At 40.8% G+C, this 21,992-nt stretch overlaps 1 protein-coding gene across 3 annotated transcripts in view; it reads right to left on the reverse strand.

The window, feature by feature from the left end:
• Positions 1-5,029: 5,029 nt before the first annotated feature.
• PARVB (parvin beta) overlaps positions 5,030-21,992 on the reverse strand; it is a 70,273-nt gene continuing 53,310 nt past the window's right edge. For all 3 annotated transcript variants that reach the window (XM_057427157.1, XM_057427175.1, XM_057427167.1), the window contains exons 10-13: positions 20,842-20,910; positions 18,487-18,588; positions 13,729-13,801; positions 5,030-8,623 (exon numbers count right to left, since the gene is read on the reverse strand). In XM_057427157.1, the coding sequence (XP_057283140.1) occupies positions 8,547-8,623; positions 13,729-13,801; positions 18,487-18,588; positions 20,842-20,910 (321 nt within the window). In that variant the 3' untranslated portion in view covers positions 5,030-8,546. The remainder of the gene's footprint in view (positions 8,624-13,728; positions 13,802-18,486; positions 18,589-20,841; positions 20,911-21,992) is intronic.

A 21,992-nucleotide genomic window follows, 5' to 3' on the forward strand; every position in this document is an offset into this window, starting at 1 on the left:
AAGAGGCCACTGTAGGAGAGGGAAGGCTGACTCTACTTGTTCTTTTTTAACAGAATGTGAGATGCTCCTTGTTAGAGGTTCACATGGAGAGGACTCCTACTGGCTACCCAAGATGCCCGTATCAGCAGCCCTCCCTCTCAAGGCTCCCTGACTTGCATTTTTCAGTTAGAATATTGGTAGAAAATAGCCATTGGATGCTTTTGCATATCAATCTGGTAAAACAAATTAGGCATAAAATTCCCAGCAAACCACCAGGAGAAAGGGTCACAAGAGAATTGGTTTCATTATGGTGGCTGCAAAACTGAAAGCTGTCTCTAAAAAGGTTCTTGGTAAAATTGAGGAGAATGAGTCATTTAGTGCCTAAGGAAAAGCTGCACTACCCGAGATTACCCAAATGAAATTAACTGAAAGAGAAAAGTTAATTAATACAGAGCAACCTAAGGACAACTTACTTTGAAATTAGGTTTCTGATAGCTGTTGCACCTTAGGAAGTCCTCCTCATAAGTCTTCTGTAATTGTCTGTGCAAACCACTGCTTACACTAACTCAGCTTTCCTTTTACACTAACTCAACTTGTACATCTCTTACTTACTTTGACTATTTACACACCTAAGCGATGTGTATTGCCTGCCGGATCCTTGGTCTCTTTTTGGCCAAGGAACCCAAACATCAGAAGCCACTCTTTAAAATAAAATTTGGAGGCCTGTAAGAAAAGACCTGAAATTAATAATTTGCAATAGCATAAGGTAATATCCTCTAAGGCTTCAGACCTGTGTGTCCTACTCAGTAGAGTGTTAAAATTGCTATACTGGGGACCTTGTCTAGTACTGATAGCTTGTCTAGTATCCAGTCCCTTACAGCAGAAAATTAGGATGAAAAAACACGCATGAAGAGAGCAAGCATACACAGGTACTTTCCTAAAACTCTTCAATAGCCTGCAGTCCAGCCTTCCTACATTAAAATCGGCATCCTAGTATTTAGAAGCTGCCAACATATTTAATTCCCATGAACTTCCCATTCACCCTTTGAATATGTGTATCACCATCCAGCAGTGAGGAGCCAAAGATCATGACTTTACCTTGCATGAAGCCCTACCACCTTCTTGCTTGCTCTAACATGCCACCTTCCAGCTTTCCCTGAAGGTCCCTACTATGCACGGTGCAAAGAAGACCAACAGACTCATTCTTCACGTCACTGTGTTACTACTTCAAGTTATATGTCTGCATGGAGTAGTAGATATGTATGTCTACACCTTCAACAGTCACCTCTTTCCAAACCTGAGGAAGCAAAGCCTTCATCTTAGTTATACTTCCCAGGGAAACCAGTCTGTAATACCTTTGATCTTCCTGCCTGCACTCTCCTGAACTCTCTCCAGGGCTACCACAGCCTTTGGTGAAGTGCTGGGAATCAGACCTGCCCAGATTTAGAGAGGTGCACCACAGTATTCACAATGTTGTTCTCAGCTCCTCTCATCCTAATTCCTAATGGTATTTGCTTTTTTGATCACTGCTGAGCACAGAGTTGACACTTTAATGGAACTATCTATTATATCCCCAAGACCTTATTCCTAAAACAGCAACACACCACTCAAAGCCCATCATTTACCTGTAGAGCTAGTATTGATTCCCCCCCCCCATGTGTTTTACCTCACATTTATCAACATTGATTTCCTACAGCCATTTCAGAGCCTGAGAACTGCATTTCCTTAACATTTAATAGACTCATTGCTTATTATTAATAATTAGCATTTGCAAGCAGTCCTTCATGTGGCAAGCTGCATTACTGCAAGGCTCGGTCCTAGACAGTAGCATTTCAAAGAGTAATATACAGAAGAGATCATTGTAGGAGACAACCACTTGAATATATTTTGTAGAAGCATTTCACGATGACATTTTTAAATAAAATTGGGGTTTAATTATTGATTATTCAAATGAAATTAGAGATTTAGATTACACATTGGGGAAAAATTTTTCACAGTGAGGGTGCTGAGGCCCTGGCACAGGCTGCCCAGAAAAGCTGCGGCTGCCCCATCCCTGGCTGTGTTCAAGGCCCCGCTTGATGGGGCTTTGAGTAACCTGGTCAAGTAGAAGGTGTCCCTGCCCATGGCAGGGGGTTGGAAGTAGATGGTCTTCAAGCTTCTTCCAACCCAAACCAGTCTATGATTCTATGAAATAGCATAATTTGGTCCTCATTATCTGAGAACATCATAGATGTACAGGCTTGTCTGTAAACACACAGAGGTGTTTTAGTTCTCCTGTACCACCTAAGGCAGCCAACAAGTGAATTTTTCTCAGATCAAGAGCTAGACTGTTGCACAATGTTGCAATGCCACAAAAACCAAAGAAACAACCAATTTTTTAGTTGTGTCAACTCAACTTTTACTACTTCACAGAGTCTGGCTCCCAGATATCCCTGATAAACAATATAAAGCACTAATAAGCTACCAGTAGTCTCTGGTGCACAAACTAGCTGTAGAATATACACAAGGCACCTACTGGTGTTACCAAATCATTTCAACTGTTTTATTTCCTGTTTGAAAAGACAAAGGCCCTACTCTGTATTAGCTCAAACACACTTCCTATGAGTTTTCTAACTAGATTGCACAAAGGACGGAACAAAAACTAAGTGGGAAGTTCATGGGAATTAATAGTAATATCTGTAATATAGTAATAGAGTAATTTCTGCCTTCAGAAAACTATTATTAAAAAAGGGGGGAAAAAAAGAATACATAAGTTTAAAACTTACTTTTACTTCCCTGTTTAGTACCAGACCTTTCAAGAGCTATTTTGGCTCCTTAGCATCAGAAGGGATGTCGTCTTAGCAAGATACACAAAGCAAATACAAGCGGACACAGAAAGTCTTACAGTTAAATATACATATATAAAATTTAAAAAGAAGCACCCCAAAGAGTCCATTTTCCCGAACTTACTATTCTCTCCTTCAGTAATTCCCAGAAACTCTTCTAAGATCTTGTCCCAGCAGGCGTGATGAAATTTATGGGGAGAGGGGACTGCTTCCCAGGCTTGCAGTATCCCGCACCAAAGGTGCGGGCTTCCATGCAGGGCAGTGTGACGTACGCAGAGTACGCGAGAGGGAAGTTGTGCAGCCCGGTACTGACTGCTGCTAAAATGAAACCACGGTTCTAACAGGAACTTAATTGTCTATGTGCTAGGTCCCTGCTGGAGGCTAAAATAAACAGAAATACAAATGCAGGAAACATGCAACCCTGCAACCCCTGAAACACCAGAAAGTATTAAAAAGATACAATCATTCTTCCATGGCGCTGTGTGGCATGACCGTGTGCTAGTCTGCATCTGGGGCGACTCACAGGGCACTTTTCTTTGCATATAAAAATAGAATGCCAACAGCAGCCAAAATCATGGTGCTACAATACACCTTTTACTCGTGGTCCTTTGAGCCCTTTATAAAGCAGATCAGCACTACTCTGCCTATCTGGTAGAAGGAAAAACCTAGGCAGAGGAAGATTAATTCATTTGTCCCTACAGAATTAGCCACACCAGGGCATAAAACTTTCATCTGAGATAAGAGTTATCTCCACTAGGCAGTGCTGCTGTTCTTCCTTCCCTTTTCCAGCTCTGATTAAAGTGGGAAAGCTCCCTACACCAACCAATTTCCCTCGATGTTTACCTTCCAGTACCACATACATTCATTAACTCTGTGAGAAATCAAATGCAACTCTGCAGTCCTCCATGAAATCCCTGAATGAGACAGTAGGCAGACACACTAATTAAGCTGGTCTGGTTTAATGCTGTTAAGAGACTACGGTATTTAGCTCTATGCCACATACAAGAATGGATGACCTAAATTTGGTAAGAAAAGTGGGCTGAAAACAGATTCCCAGCTCCCATGAATTCTTAGTAATTGATAACCCAAAATCCTTAATGAAAGGGAAAAATTAACTATTTTCTAAGCAGATAGCAAATAGAACTATAGATCAAATTAGCAAAGACCCAGTGTACCTTCTTACCTATGCAGAAGTGAAGCAGCCTAGAAATGTAGTAAGTAAAAAAAAAAACAAAAGGAAGGTACAGTTGGAGATGCTATAGCGAACTCTGGACAAATCCAGTTTCTAATCAGCAGAGGGTGGAAGAAGAATTAAATGTTGGGAAACCCATCTGTAATTTCTAGGTCTCTTCCCATTTCAAATGGCAACACAAAGGACTTCTTTCTTCAAAGCCTCATTCACAATACAGTGAACCAGTGCTAAAAAAAAAACAAGTCTGAAACACACATGGACAGGCACCCTTTTTCCTCTGAGAAATGATGTTGCTACCAGTGCATGTCGTATCCAGTCTTTTGTAGAATAGCATTAATAAATCCTCTATCAGAGTTGCATTTGATTTCATTCCCTTCTCCCCCATCAGTCTTTCTGTACACTCCCACTGCACACTTCATGCACACACACACATACATACACCTGGCCCCCATACAAATAGCCACTGAAGAACAATTCAAGGAATCAACAGTACTCCCACCAATAACAACTTCTGATAATGCACTTTCCTGCTTCTCCACACGGCTTTGCTTTATTGGAGAGCCACTCTATGCTCTCCCCATACCAGACCAAAGGGAAGCACACAAATGGAGACATTTTCACTATCACTACAGATTTACCTGCACTTCTGGGTTCCCCAGTGCTCTGTAGGCACACATGGGACTAGTTGTGGCATGTCAGGCTTCACTTCGGTGTTGCTGTGGAAGAACTGGGCCTTAAGTCTTCTAACAGTACCAGAAAGTGTAATTCAGTTACTTTTCTCTTGTAGAAGGCAAAACATTAACTTCATTGTGTCCATCTGCCAGATAAAAAGACAGAGCTCATCTGTGTCTGCCTGTACAATCTTAATCACCTGCACCAGGGCCAGAAATCCAAGATCACTGCTTTGCTAGGTCTTCAGAGATCATTATACATCTAGAATCCTTGACAAAAAAAGATGGCTGTAGTTCACCTTTCAAAAGTTCTTCACACAGACATGTCCATTTAGCAAAAAAAGGAGATGTAGAAAGCCAAGTGATCATTATTTATTTATTTGAATAAATAGTACAACTGTCACAAACCATGCATAACACTCCTGCTGTGATTTTTAGCAAACATAGCATTGCATTGTAACTTGCTTACAGTACACAACTCTTGTCATATGCTGGAGACATCCAGCTTTGTGACAAGTCCAGAATTTTATCTGCAAGGCTGGTTTTTAGTAGTTAGAAATCCAGAGTAAGCACTGCTAAAAACAGTAGAAAAGACTCTTAAAAAATACATTAACACTGAAAGCACTGGTGTGGGGAAGAGGGGTCAGAAATCACACAAAGGTTTAAACTGATTTTAAAATATCTGCCACTGTTTGTTTTTCATCTTGAAACACAGGATGCAGCTGAGAAGTATCTGGCCTTCTCCTGTGGCAATACAGCTCAGTGGAACTGAGTATGTCAAGCAGATGCACCTAGAAGGCAAGCTGTACAGGGTGGAAAGGACAGACATTCATTATGTACTTACAAATGCAGACGCTTTAATGCCACAGAGCATTCAACATTCCAGATGAACTCAACACGATTCAGAACTACCCTCCTGGCACCCAGGAACATAGCTAAAACTCTAGCAGCACAAAGAGTTCATGAGTAACATTTTTAACAATGACTTGGGTTTTTTTGAGAGGAAAAGAACTAAGTATCATGCATATGTAACAGAAAGGCATGACAAAAGCAGGTGTTTAGAGAAGCTTTACCTACGTTGTTCTTCCTGCAAACTGGACTGATTGGGATGAAGCTCGAGTTCAGTTAAATCCACCCTGCCTGCAATCTGGTTAGCAATAAATACAGCATCTATGCCAGCTAGACAGCAAGGAGCCAAGGAATGAAAAATGTATTTTCCCTGTACAACATTTATCAACAGACTTATAACAAAACAGGGTATGACACCTTCCCCCAAGCTGTTCAGGGCATCTAGCCTGCAGTCTTGACTGACAGGGATATTAATGTATGGAATGCTAATAGGGACCCATGCCTCAGATTGTACAGAAGGGCCTCAGGTTTCTGCAAAGTGACCAGAAGCATATAATTGAACAAAACAGAAGCTATTTTAAAATGTTCACATCTGCTCACATGCAATGAAGATGCCAGCTGTACAATACCATCTCAGAAATAGTCATTCCCCATCCCAAAGGCAAACTGCTCCTATCAATCTCCTCTTATTTTGTTTGCTTTTGATATTAATATTGCTTGCAATTTAAAAAACTAGATTTTTTGAAGGTACTTCCGAGCTACTCAGAGAATACAAACAGTACCGGCACTTCCATATCACCTGAAGGAAAGTGGGTGGAATGAGAAGCTCTTCAACAGGCTTGTTTTCCACAAGTAATACTGCATTGAACTAAAAGTCTGACCTTTCAGTTCAATCACCTTCCAGCCTCATGACACCCCTGTTTTACAGCATGAAAAGTTAGAACAATTTCATTAACTTGCCAGGAGAGCTGACCCACCAGGCCTTAAGTGCCTCTGAAAGTCTCCTTTGTAATAATTGCTAGTGTCATGGTAAAGTCTAGTGGCCTCATCTGAAATTCAAGTCCAATTGTTCTAGGCTCTGTATAAACAGCAAGAGGTCAGCTCCCTTCTAAAGCACAAACAAGCAATAATTCCTCACAGAACCTTAAAAATTCGGGTAATATATGATTTTTTTTCATGGAAATAAAGGGCAACTTCCTTCCATCTTTGTTTTGGAGGTGTGATGGGAGGTGACCCAAACCATTCAAATACTACTCAGAACCCCAAAATATGAAACAAAGATGCAGAAGCCCATTTCTTTCTGAGATTAAAAGAAAATGTTTAAGGAGGGAAGGAGAAAATTCCAATTTTTAAATTATACCATTCAAATAGCACGTTTCCTCTTGAACTCAGAAGGGTAAATAATGTTTAGTGTAAGAAATCAATTTTTAAGGAAGATGCCTATTTACAACAGGACTTCAGGGAGCCCCTGGAGAAGAGCAATACTACCTGCTTTCTCTTTGGGGCACTCTGCCTAATGTTTCATGCAAAATGACGCCTGCCCATAAAAGAATAGTTACTGCTGTGATACATAAAAGCAGCAGTCAAATCTGTTCCCTGTGCACTCCACACTATTATAAGTGTATTCCACAAATAATTTACCCTGGAAATGACAATCCCATTTCCTTTGCAAAGCTCTCCTCAAAACTCTACTCAAGATGACTCATGTTCCAATGCAGCCCTCTTGTATGCACTGCTGTACCTACCACATCAGCCAGGAAAAGCTCTACAAATGAAACCTGTGAAGTACTATAAGGTAACTAGAGTCTACCGGATAAATCTAGCAATCCTTTTTTAAAACAGAGTCCACTGAAATCCATAACACCTTAAAAGACTGTAGGACTAGGCCAGAGCCTAGCAGAGTATTTCTTGGAATGGCACAGGGCAACTTGATGGAATTAGTTTGCAGCATAACTGGTCACTGAAGAGTTTCACATTTAAGTGCTAACCATTGGGTTGCCTCTTGCAATAGTCCAGTGCAATCCCTAAGCAAAAGCAAGCTCTTATTTATACAGAAATTCAGGTTTTCTCTTTAGGAAAGAAAATACATAAAGCTCTGCTTATAAAAGCCTGAGCCCCAGATCTGTACAGTTGCCAATAACTCCAAAAGGAATGAATCTGAGCCTCTAACTCAGCTACATGAAATAAAGTCAGCCTTTAAACTGTCAAACTCATTATTCCCTGTGTTCGTTTCAGAAAGGATTGTGGGCAAAATGCATTAATTCAGCCCACGCCCATTTGACCAGTTCCTGCCAGACCTGATTGAAGCTATGTGTTAAACAGGAAACAGTGGCTCTAGCAACCAATTTTCTCCTAGAAGGGAGATGAAATAAAAAATAGACATCAAAAGATTACCTGGTCATTCCACTGAAAGACTTACTCTGTGTAAACACTGAATGGAAGTAACACTGAGTAGCACGAGATTAACACAAAAACTGAAGTTTTTGCCACTAGCTTCAGATAGTGCCTATAATTCCCCTCAGCCCCACCCACCCAACAGAACATAAAAAACGTTATTTAACAGGAAAGGTTCAGCTTCTATATAAATTACAATGCTGATTTTCTATTGCTAACACTTAAGCCTGGAAAATCGTCAAATGCCAGCTGCAATCAAGGACTATGCAAAAGAAATTCTATTGTAGAATCAAAGAGGCTCCAGCCATGAGGAAAGCCTCATGTTTTCCCTGCTTATTAAAGAAGTTAGTGGTATATTTCCTTTATCAAAAGAACATTTGTTGATCATTACAAACAACAGACCCAGCAGTATCTTCTGGTAAAAGTGTGAAATACTACGCATTTTCAAGTGACTTAGAGAATACACATGCATTATTTTTAGTGGGATTGTCATATAAACAGCTACAGACAGACCACATCAACTGTAGAAAGAATGCATGAAGTATAGCATAAGGCACAACGGGAGCGTGCAGAGGGTGTGTTTATTGTAATTTCTGCCTAAGGTTGGAAGGATGAAGACCTCAGCAGCTTCCACGGTCATTCAATGTTCTTGTACTTTGTGAACAGGTTGTATAGAACCCTGAGGGTAGACTTCAGATCCAAGTTGACAACATCTGTGAAAGAAAAGGAGAAATCCTTAATTTGCTTTTTGTTTTCCCTCATTTGTCCTCAAAGGAATAAAAGTCCTCTCTGAGCCAGTGGGATCAGCAACAAAAAACCCCACAGAGTTCTGATCTCCCCAAGGCAAGCTTTTTAAATGTCCCATATGATGCACTTTTAAACAGCTTCATGGTAACAAAGCCACAGCTAACTTCTCCGCAAAATGGGAAAAAAGAAATTCCCTTCCTCATCTAAAATTGGCTACAAAGAAAGAATACTTCTGTCTAGGGTCTGGGATAAAGACTTTGGGAAATACTACTGATGACTTCACTGGCCACAGAAGAAGCAAGCAAGTAGCCACACACATGATACAAGATGCTGAACGTCACATATCCACAACTCCGGATTGCTACAGCCCACAAGTAAACAAAGCCTGAATTCTCTTAGCAGACTCAAAGCTTTCTATTATCTAATACCCCTTCTTACCATGCTAGATGAGGGAACAGGTCTGGAACAGTTCTCAACGAAAAGCTTTTCTGTTAGCACCTCCCAACCCTTTGCATATAATAAAATGCCAGGAAATACCACAGCCATGTAATCCTATGGGAGAAGGCATGGCACAAAGAAGGCTGACAAGGTAGAAATAAAGGTTGCATGTAACATGGAACAAAGATGAAGGTGGAAGCAGAACATAGCAAACAATATATATGGAAGCAGAAGTAAGGAAGAACAGATAATTTAAAAAATCATTCAAGGAACTAGGAATACAAAAACAGACTGAATACAAGCAATGTGAGATCCAGGGGAAACACCTACTGCCTGTTTTGAAGAATCACTACCAGGACCTCTCCTCCCTTCCCCTCCCACCCCATGCTAGATAACACTCTAATATATACACTTCATCTGGTATTTTCAGTAAAATTTCAAATTTTCCTTTCTACCCTTTTCCCTTTATTATTCTACATATTTCATTCATGATTTTGTATTTTACATTTGCAGAAGAATCTTCTCCTGCTCCAAAGAAAGATTCTAACTGCTGTGAAGTAGTACACCATGAAAGAGAGAGGTCTTATCTCAATAACTGAAATAAGAAATACATTTCTAATTTTTACAGGTATCATACAAAGTTGCTTATTACCATAGCATTCTCAGTAAGGGAACAGTCATAATTAGCACTGATTCCTCTGTACCATGATCACTTCCTTCAGAAATGGGTTTAAAATGTAAATTTAGCCAGGAGAAACAACACTTTGCAATCACCATGCATTTCTAAAGCTGGGAAATCAAGGCAAATACCTGGAGTCAACTACCAGCAGATATGACCCACTGATGGTGGCAGTCCCTTCTGTTTGCTAAACAATTAAACAAAATAGTGCTGACTCTATGAAAAAAAAAAAAAAGGCCTAAAAAGCTCTATAGTGGTTAGAGATTTGTAGTGTGTATTTGCTCCATTCCTCCCAAACGGTTTTCTTTTCCCCACACCACCCATTTTCAGCTACCATAACCTCCATCTCAGCTGACACAGCATGAAGCAGCATGATCAAGTTTTGTAGGGTTCAGTTCCTGCCTCTGGCTGACTTCAGTTCAGAGGCAGGAACTGCCTATGCTATAAACCAAGATCAAGGTGCCAGTGTAAAGAATTAGAAATCTGGAGGGTAGAGCAGAAATATTGCTGGAAGCCAGAAGCACAGCTAGGAAACCAAGGGCACGTCCCAAGGAGAGAGCAGCCTTGAGTTGCAGAGTAAGGGATAAGGGCACCAGAAAGAGCATAAGCAGGGGCTGGAACGGAGCCCAGACCTGCAGCACTGTCATGGGGAGGTACCTTCCATCTGCCCTCATGCAGACATTTAAGGCTGACTGACTCCTACTAATCTCCACCAGCAATATGAGCTAGGTACCTGCTGCCAATCACACCATGTGATTATACTGAGGAATGAGAGATATGGGAGGCACCATCACTCAAAGGAATAGACGTAGCTTTTACTTGGCAGTGTAATGACATGTCAGAAGGGTCAAAAGAAACTGTTGTGGTCACATAGTCTGATCTTATGTAAAACACAGTTCTGAGAGAACTTTACCTTGGAAATCCTGTATTGAGGCTATGAACTAACCTATGGTTGAATTAAAATATAAGCTTAACATTGCATGGTTTTGGTTTTTTCTTTATAAATCTTACACTGATGGAAATTCCACCTCCATCCCTTGACAATTCAGACAGATGGATAATAACCTTCACTGCTGCAATAGTTACACTGTAATTCTAGTTTAACATTTTCCTAACTTTCAGATCTTGTTATGCCTTTGCTGCATGAAAGAGTACAGTAGTGTGAGATGCATCCTCCCTGTGTGGGTGATTACAGTGTTCCTTACTGATCACTGTCTAACAGGCATTCCCAGGAATAAGAATATTCTCAGCCTCCTGTTTCTTATTTTAAGATCAAACCATGCACATTACCAACAAAAACTAATAAAACGTTCACTGAAAGTGGCCATAAAGCATCGAAAGAGTTTAAAATATTCCATTAATCTAAAACATTCACACTCCATAACCCCATTAGAGGCTAATAAATTAATCCACTACAACATACTTCTGCTGCAATAATTCAGCATCAAGTTCCACTCCTGGCTCAATCTATTCAATTGAGGTGGAAGAACAGAGAAGAGGAGCTGTCCTGTATGCTCCTATTTTTGTTTGTCACCTGTACAAAGAAACACTAAGATACTAAGCAAGACCTCTTTCTTGCAAGCACTGCAAAAAGCATGGGCTATAGAAATAAAAATTGCGATGTTATGCTCTAGGCAACGTTTTATATGAAAATCTTATAGCTAATTCAAGAGGCATTTACTACCCAATTCATGGATTCATGTAACAGGCTTTCCAGCCTATTTAGGAACAAACAGTAAATAAGCGTTAACATGGCATTAACAGCGTATACTATACACAAACTTTTTGCAGAGCATCAGAGTCTATCATGGAATCATAGGATCATAGAATAGTTGCGGTTGGAAAGGACCTTAAGAGCATCTAGTTCCAATCTCCCTGTCATGGGCAGGGACACCTCACACTAAACCATGCCTCCCAAGGCTTTGTCCAACCTGGCCTTGAACATCGCCAGGAATGGAGCATTCGCAGCTTCCTTGGGCAACCCATCCCAGTGCCTCACCACCCTCACAGTAAAGAACTTCTTCCTTATATCCAATCTAAATTTACCATATTTAAGTTTAACCCATTACCCCTTGTCCTATCACTACAGTCCCTAATGAAGAGTCCTTCCCCTTACAGATGCCCTTCAGATACTGAAAGGCTGCTATGAGGTCTCCACGCAGCCTTCTCTTCTCCAGGCTGAACAGCCCCAACTTTCTCAGCCTGTCTTCATACAAGAGGTGCTCCAGTCCCCTGATCATCCTCAGGGCCCTCCTCTGGACTTGTTCCAACAGTTCCATGTCCTTTTTATGTTGAGGACACCAGAACTGCACACAATACTCCAAGTGAGGTCTCATGAGAGCAGAGTAGAGGGGCATGAAAATTATGATAAAATTAATTGCTGTTCTAAGAAACATGTATTACATGACTGTACTGACTGTCAAGATCCAGACGATTCGATGAAACTATGGTGACAAGTAAAGCCCAAAATGTTACTGTTCTCTCTACAGGAGCAGCTTTCTAAGAGCAACAGTGAATTGCATAGGCAATTTCAGCCACACAGCCAGCACACAAGCATGCTCACTCCTGCAGCTGTGAACTACTGCTGCCAGGAATGCGTACAAACACAGAAGAGGAGGAAATACACACAAGAGACTGTATATCCTGCAGCAGGTAAAAGTGAAAATGAATGTTCTATGGGCTAATTTGGCTCTCTAATGTCTACTAATAATTAAATTTATAATCAATAAAACACTTAAAACATATTCTGCTGCTTACTGAATCTACACACCTTGTTGGGAGCAAACAGATCTGCTATAGTGATCTACCACTCATGATAGTGTTAGGGTATGAGATATCCTTATGGGAAGGTAATCTCCTCTGGTAGATCAACCGATAAAAACAAAACAACTAGAGAAGCCTTCTCTCTCAAAACAGACTTATCTAGCTTACTTGGTCTCCTACAGCAATCTCGTTAACCCTTCCACTCAAAAACCTGCCATTTTCTGATTGTGCATTCGTATTTCTCCAGTTTCCCTGTCTTACTAACATACCTACTGACTCACCTCCAATACTCAAAGCACTCCTTTACCTTCTCAAGTTAGTGTCCTGTTTCACTGAATTCTTCAGGAGCAATTTTCAACCCCAAATTTAAAAGAACACCACTGACAAGATACATATGCATTTAATATTGACTTTTGCCCTTTTTCCCCCACTATAACCATCTCTACTACTTGTTAATCTATTTATTATCACCACTTTGTCTCATATTAAGTCGAAATTAACATTTCTTGGGTGTTTCTCATTTTTTTTTTTGTTCTGTGTAAGCCTCTAACACCTATGTAATTTGTAACATCAGGAATAAAAATTGCTCATTTAGCAGTTACAAAGTTTTAATTCCTCTTTTTATCCCTAGTGCTTGCAATAATGCAGACCTCACCTTTAATTAATTCAAGGTTCAGAGACTTTAAAGGAAAAAATCAGGTTTTATACTTTTCTGTTCTGACTCCAAAGTTCACATAAATCAAGTACAGGATTTGCTACCGGTTCTCTTAAAAAAAAACCTAACCAAAACAAAACAAAGTAAAAGCCAAAAGCCTTTCATTTATCAGCCATTGAAATCTGATCACAAGGGTCCAAGCCAGTGCTAACTGTAAGAATCACAGACAATGAAAAGCTTCCTGCTTGGATTGTTACTGAGAATAACAGCAGATTTTATAACATAGCACTGAACAAACAGCTCCTGGGCTATTCACTAAAGATATATGTGCATACCTCAGTGAATCTGCTCCAGACAAGAAACACAGGTAAGGATATATCCCAGACATAGACAATGAATCCTTTGGAAAACTATCAAGAAGTGCATTTACAACTCTACTTTGTAGCACTACTGCTACTGTCTTTGAATGGAGTTGAACTTCAAACACCTGCTATAATGTTTTTATATACAATTTGAAGCCACATGCATGTCCATACCTTCAGGACGAGCTTTTGGTTTCTTCAGTCCTCCATCTTGCATCAGCTCAAAAGCAAAGGAAACATTATGGACCTGAAAGAGGTAAAGTGCTTAGAATCTCAAAGTTATAAAGGAATTAAAAGCCTTTAATCAAATTTTAAAAATGTTTTATTCTCCCTGCACTTGACATAGAGAATGATAATTCTATTTAAATCAATATTAAACATTTAAGCACAGCAGAAAGTACACATGAGAGACTAACAAATGAAAGCTGGTAACACTGCAGGGTAAATATTCACCTTTTGATACAAAGGAAGAAATTTAAGATTTCCAAATTTCGACTGCAAGATTGTGACTGGGTACCACATGAACCAGGAAACCCCACTAGGCCCTGGTCTCTCTCTCTGTGGCAGAGGCTAGAGAGCTCCCAGTAACAACTACAATACAGCTGCATTTTCTTGAGTTCTTGCAGCCTGAGCCCAAGACCAACATTTCTGACTACAAGGCAAGAAATCACTCGCCATCAACATTCTGTTATATGCTGTTACATTCCAACAAGGAATGTAACAGAAGTGACACAACTGAACAGAGATGGGAAAATACACACAGGTGTGCAAGAAAGAAGAAATAAAGACACTGAATAGATTATTTTTTTTTCAAACAGCATTAGTCTTTTCTGCACCAGTATCAGCTGCATATCAAGCAACATCAATATAACATGATCAAGGAGCCAGGCTGCTTGTTGCATCACCTTATGATAATCCCTTAGTCTCTTGGTTCTTTGACCTCCTCTACTTGAAAACAGATGAAAGTCAAAATAAGTTTCTTGAATGAAGCAAATGCTTCAAAAAATGCTTGGTGGTGACAGTTCCCTACAGTGAGCTTGAAAAACCAGCTAGGTATGACTGCACAGAAAGAGCTTCCTGAGCAAGCCACCAAGGATCACATATGAATATGAAGTCAAAAGAGAGAAAATGGACAAAAAGAAAAAATGCAAGGAAGTCTTTTAGTTTCTCCTTTGAGGAGAGAACATTATGGTTTAGAGACCTGCACAGCAGCTTTCTCATCCATGCTTACTGAAAATTAAGCAATTTTGATTATGAATTTTGTGCATTTTTGTTACTGTAGATGACAGTTCCAGAGACACATAATAAGGGGGAGAGATTTAATTAAAGTTACTCATATTGAAAATCTGGGAGTTACGCATACCAAGCTCCCCTACAACATGGAAGAAAGGCCCTTTTTACTGGCAGTCATTGCTCAGGACTTTATTCATCTCTTTTTACCTGCTACAGTTCCTCCTCATTCATTGTGACAAAACCAGTCACTTTCAAGATGAAAATATTTTTTTCCTTTTCCCAAAACACAGAGTGTGCCTCTCCTTCCTTTATTTACAAATCCTCCATCCTCAAGGCAGAGTCTCCACACAACATTAACCACACATTACTTCAGGAACAATAATCTTTACTAATAATACTCCTTATTAACTTAAACTGTTAACAACAAAATTGTAAATGAACACATTCTGACTACAACTCAGCATCCTGCATTTCTACAAGGGAGAAAATTCAAGATACTAGCATAAAAATGAAAGCTTGTATAAGACATAACCATTTTCCCACTGCTCTAGCAAGTTCCTGTACAGTATACAACATCCAAAATGAACTAATCCCCATCCTATCTGCAAACTTATCACCTAAAGAAGCCCCCCTTACTGAAGTGTAATTTCCTGTCTTCAGGGAGCCCCTTTAAGGTCCTTAATAGCAAATAGTAACCTGAGGAAATCAACAAACCCTATAAAACCAGCAGGCTCAGCACATTAGCCTGGGTTTGTACCTGTGCTCATTTGCCAGTATGATTCACCCAGGCAAAGCTGAGTTATTCTACTGATGATGAAGTCCCATCTCTCAAAGAGTGCGCCTTTGCTAAGGGGTGCTTGACAGCAACAATTTGTGCTGAACTCACTATGAAAGAAACATAATTTTAAACAGTCCTTGCCTTACAAAGTATTTGATCTTTTAACTTGTGCCAATGCTTCCTCTCCTGACCTGGCCATCACCTGCTCTAGCTTAGCCAACACAATACGGGCATCCTCTTCACTGCAAAACCTGGCAGAATAAAAAGCAGGGGCAGATACATTACTCCAGGGTCAGTGTATTCTGATTACCAGGCACTGAATATACAGTTGTGTGCACATGTAAAGGAACCACTGCAGAAAGAGGCAAATTTTAGTTACAACAATAAAATATGTTAAGCACTCTTCTCATTGTAAACCCTAGGAAGGACACAGGACAATGGAGCAAGTGTGGGACTACGAGATAGAGACCTATTTTGTCTCCTTCCATCTCTAGTACCCTGATTATGAGTCAAACAATCTAAGACTGCAAAGAATCCACTCCTCTCAAGACTCATTTTGTTTGAGACACTTGTTAGGCAGTAGTCACTCCTTATCAGACAAAGACATATCCAGAAAATAAAAGCTAGAAAAGACATTCTCTCAAAAGTTAGCCAGCAATGTTGGCAATAATCCTGCCAGGAACTGGACACAGAAACAGGTGTCTGTGCTCACACATATACTTCAGGCAGGCAATTTTTTTTGCATGCTCCATCCACAGCAGGATTAGGGCAACCATCTTGGCTTTATATCAGCTCCAAACATATTACTTGTAAACACTCAGCATGTAGTTTCTAACCCCAGATCAGCCAAAGATCATGGCCCAGGTACCACCTCTTCTACTATAGTATCTCATTTAGGTAGCAAGTAATGACATTTATTCACTTGGTTTATAGAAACATCAAATAAACTACAGAAAAAGAATTAATGGGTATTAGGCAACATACAAATGAGATAAGGGGTCAGTTTTTAGGCATGACATTCTGTGACCAGTCAGTCTCATTACAAGACCAGTCAGTCTCACCTCTGTGCCTGGCAAAATCTTGGAGCAGATTCTCCTGGATGGCATGCTAAGGCACATGAAAAACAACAAGGTGCTTGGTGACAGCCAGCATGGCTTCACTAAGGGGAAATCCTGCCTGACCAATTTGGTGGCCTTCTATGATGGGGCTACGGAACTAATGGACAGGGATAGAGCAGCTGATGTCATCTACCTGGACTTGTGCAAAGCATTCAACACTGTCCCACATGACATCCTTGTCTCTAAATTGGAGAGACATCAATTTGATGGATGGACCACTGGGTGGATAAAGAACTGGCTGGATGGCCGCACACAAAGAGTTTTGGTCAATGGCTCAATGTCCAGCTGGAGACCAGTAACGAGTGGTGTCCCTCAGGGATCGGTGCTGGGACCGGTCTTGTTTAACATCTTCATCGCTGACATGGACAGTGGGATTGAGTGCGCCCTCAGCAAGTTTGCCGATAACACCAAGCTGTGTGGTTCGGTTGATACCCTGGAGGGAAGGAATGCCATCTGGGGACCTTGACACACTTGTGAGGTGGGCTGATGCCAACCTCATGAAGTTTAACCATGCCAAGTGCAAAGTCCTACACCTGGGTCGGAGCAATCCCAGGCACAGCTACAGGTTGGGCAGAGAAGAGATTCAGAGCAGCCCTGTGGAGAAGGACTTGGGGGTGCTGGTCGACGAGAAAATGAACATGAGCCGGCAGCGTGCGCTTACAGCCCAGAAAGCCAACTGTATCCTGGGCTGCATCAAGAGGAGTGTGACCAGCAGGTCATAGGAGGTGACCCTGCCCCTCTACACTGCTCTTGTAAGACCTCACTTGGAGTATTGTGTGCAGTTCTGGTGTCCTCAACATAAAAGGACATGGAACTGTTGGAACAAGTCCAGAGGAGGGCCACGAGAATGATCAGGGGGCTGGAGCACCTCCCATATGAATATAGGCTGAGAAAGTTGGGGCTGTTCAGCCTGGAGAAGAGAAGGCTACGTGGAGACCTCATAGCAGCCTTCCAGTATCTGAAGGGGGCCTACAGGGATGCTGGGGAGGGACTCTTCATTAGGGACTGTAGCGAGAGGACAAGGGGTAACAGGTTCAAATTTAAACAGGGGAAGTTTAGATTGTATATAAGGAGGAATTTTTTTCCCGTTAGGGTGGTGAGGCACTGGAATAGGTTGCCCAGGGAGATTGTGAATGCTCCATCCCTGGCAGTGTTCAAGACCAGGCTGGACAAAGCCTTGGGTGAGATGGTTTAGTGTGAGGTGTCCCTGCCCATGGCAGGGGGTTTGGAACTAGATGATCTTAAGGTCCTTTCCAACCCTATCTATTCTATGATTCTATGACCTTGGGAAGAAGCTCTGTCTTCCTGTCAATCCCAGTGAATAGGATGCAGCTAATGCAGAGCTTCCTCACCTTCTGCCTTTCTTGCCTATTTATATGCTTATACTAAGCAAAGCCAACCTCAGCTCTGCTGTCTAGGACAATAACACATCCCTGAACATAAAAACACTTCAGGCAGTACTACAATTTAATAAATCACTTTGATTATGCAAAGTACTTTACAGTACAAAGCACTTATTACTGATTTATTAATTCTGGATATTCATGAACTTTGTGTGTCGTTTAATGCTAGTAACAGAATACTCTTCTTCCTTAACTGTAGGGAATTTACGCATTCATTTCACAAGCAACTTTGAGTGGTATTAACTATCAAGTGTCACAGCCAATGCATCTTTCCTACAGCTCCTGAAGAGAAGAATATACCACGTTCTGATTTGCTGGGCACAAAGAGAAAGGGAACAATGATTGGAAAACGTCATCTGGTAACAAAGCAAAAGGAATATAACCTGAAGTTTCTACCCACCTTTTGATCAAAACTTTCAGGTGTTAAGTAGAAGTTGTGAAGTGGAACAAAATAGTCTTCAAGGAGACCCATGAGCAAAACCAAGTAAACACCATCTGCAAACTAAAAGGAAATACTGATGATATTCTTAGGTGAAAGCATGTTTTCAAATAAACATTCATAAACAAGCAGAACAAAGAATGCTTGGCCCAAATTATGTACTTTGATTTCTACCACTGTTGTTTGCTAGCACAGAAGTATAAGGTGGTTCAGGAGTCACAGCAAGGAATTGGCAGCAGATGTGACAAGCAATTAGGGCCTTGTTTCATCTGCTCCCTGAATTCACCTATACCCTTGTAATCACCAGTGCAGCTAAGCAAGCTAAATCAGTCTTTTCTAAAAAGCCTGTTAATATAGCTGCTTTCTTAACAGTTGTCTAAAGAAAAGGAAAAACACAGGATACAAGGCTTTCTCCCTACATCTGGTAGCATTATTTCCCTGCTCTAATTTCCTGAGCAAAACAAGGAAGCCCATCAGCTATGGCTATAGCATTAACCCAAGCAAGATCATGTGCCAAAGACTATTTAAATTACTTGTATACACTAAATAGCTCTAAGCAGAAATTAAAAGCAATTCACCTGAGAGATATCTATCATTTCTACTCCTCAGTTGTTCAGAGTATTTGGTCTTAACAGGCAGGGACTCAGAACAAGATCTTCATCTCCAGCCAGTTACCTATTTGGTAAGCTACTGAATACTTTAGGGTAAGGTTAGAGTATGTATGTCCTTGCTTTTCCTCACATTAATTTGATTTGCTTGAAGAATCTTGCCAACTTTACTACAGTATTTAACTTAGCTTTTTTCAACTAAAACAAAACCAAATATCCCCCCCCCCCCAAAAAAAAAAAAAAAAAAAAAACAACCAAAAAGAGTCCTGCGAAACATGTTTGCACATTATATACTCCCAGTCCTACTACTACAGTACCTGGTCACTTTAAGCACAATGCCTCTTAAACCATGTGTACTGGGCATTCAAATCTCTGCCCCTAATCAGAGCTTGAAATTAAATCTCCTCTGTCACAGGTAGGAAGTTTAACTTCACAAAGTATTTTTTTTCCCAAGTCAAAATAGATTTTTACAGTTTCAGTAAATACTAAATAATATACTAAATACTTTCAACAATACTGTTCAGTATTCCTACTAGATAGCAGCACTACTTACTGGCTAATGTTATGTATTCCTAACAGACTTCTCACTTGTGATGCTGATACAGTGTATGTGACACTCTCTAACCTTTAAAAAAAACAAACTGTTGGATAATTCTAAGGCATTAAACAACAATTTCTTGTGACATATCAGATCCAGTCACCATTTATTTCAGCAAAGCTATAAAACAGCAGTGAATGACTGGCATTAAACTAAGCCGGGATCAAACCAATTCCCCATACTCCTGGTATAATTCCCTAGATGCCGTGCTTATTTTCTTGTTGGGACAGTAAGATAACCATCCCTCCACAGTTCAGTGAACTCTGGGAAGAGTATCTGCTTCTGCTTAGCCAAGCCCAACCCTGAAAATCGCTTTATGTTATCTGTAAAGTGAGAACTACCCCACTGACACTTACTTAAGGCTTCCAAACACATTCCGTACCCATTTCTGTGCTACAGGCAGAGAACTCCTCAGAGCAGACAGAGGTGGTTGACAGTCACCTCCACTAGCTTTAAACAAACCAACCTGGATACCACTGGCAGTCAAACCACTGTAGTACAGGAGCTTGGGTAATTAATCTACACTGCTGAGCAGCAAACACAGTGCATGTGCTCACAAAATAGCAGGGTAAAGAGGTGGATACGAAGGCCTTTGATGCAACAGCAAAATTGTTTCTAGTCCCACTTTAATGTGATCAAATGTAGCCCTGATATCTCTATGAACTGCACAGTGCAGTCCACACTCTTCCTGAGAGTCCCAGGCAACCAGCTGTTAAGAGCTTATACCAGTTCATCCTGAATCCTCACCACTAGTAAAGGCAAAATCCACTATCAACTCACAACTATAGCAACTGCTTTGCAGCACTCCACTTTGATCCAAGAGATAAGCCGCCCTAAAATCCAGCCATATTCTACAGTCATTAATATGACCCTATTAAATAATCAAGAATTTCACCTTGTAATACAAATCAGTAACAATTTGAAGTATGTGTAAACAAGGGGAAAGGAGGCAAGCACCAGTGAATGTCATTTCTACTTAAAAGACAGACCCTTGATCCATAAATTAACATGCCCAAAGATTAACAGTTCCATAACAAGGCTTTATGGAGAGAGTGCCTATCATTGCAATTTACACAGCTAGATTACATACAAAAACCCAAAGTGTCCTACCTGAGTTTCTAACTCTGTTACTTCCAGATTCAGTTTATTCAAGTGTTTGTTCACAAAGGTGATCAGAGACTATAAAAGAAAACACCAGAACCAGTGATGTTAGACACAACAGTCAATGCCTATGTGAAAGAGTTAACATAATCTTCCAAGACATTTTTTTTAGCTTAATAAATATGCATGTGTGGTATTTGCTTTTGCACAAATAAATACATAAAATTGAAAACAACCCATTCATAAAGTCTTTTTTGTTGCACCATACACCAATAGTCACCAGATGGTGCTATTACATACAGCTTACTAGTTATTTTTCCTAGCAAATAAAGCACACTTTAGTCACATGGGCCTGTCATCACTAACGAAGATTAAGGAAGGGCTTTAACCCACACATTCTGAACAGGACTATCATCTCCTGGGTCAGTCTCGAGCGACCGATGACGCAACAGCACAACATCAAGCGTCTAGGTGGGATTCTGACTTAGAGGCGTTCAGAAGGAAAACTATCTTCCAACCCGGGTAGATGGAGCTTGTCTAGCCTTGCAAGGTCTTCCATCTAAGAGAACGCTCTTACAAAACCTACGACCTGTGGACTTTGCTGTCACCGTCCTAGCTAGCTAGGCCGTGGCAGTCAAACCTCAGGTGTAAAGGGTGGGGCCAGTTCTGCGCAAACTGCACCTCACCTAAAAAATCCACTGGGCAGCTGGAAGGGCTTACTCTCACTTGTCTGTATGAACAGGCGAGGGTCAAAACAGTAGGTGACAAGGTGCATGGGTAGCTGCAGATCCAACCTTGTATGCAGGCGGACCAGCGCATGGGTAGCTCGAGATTGCTCAGGATATGACAGTCCTGGTTGGACACTTCCTGATTGCCTAAACACCCTTTTTTCCAATCAGATTTGCATATCCCACATGCCCTTGGTCATTGTGCTTGTAGTAAGCGTGGGTAAAGCCCTTTCCAAATCTTTGCTAGAGAAGCCAAGCCATCAATCAGTCAATCAAGTCACACAGGAAAAAGCTGTGAGACATCAGCTCTCCTATAGGCTGTTTGTGAAGATGAAGCAAGCAGTAGGTGCATTTACTTTCCAAACTAATCTCTTCAGGTTATTGGAGAAGACCCACTGCCAGAGAGCAAGGCATCAGCAGCACTAAGCTAAG

This window comes from Pezoporus wallicus, unplaced genomic scaffold, assembly GCF_028554395.1.
Source record: "Pezoporus wallicus isolate ANWC-B61680 ecotype Strahan unplaced genomic scaffold, APGP_CSIRO_Pwel_v1 scaffold_3294, whole genome shotgun sequence".
Taxonomy (NCBI): Eukaryota; Metazoa; Chordata; class Aves; order Psittaciformes; family Psittacidae; genus Pezoporus; species Pezoporus wallicus.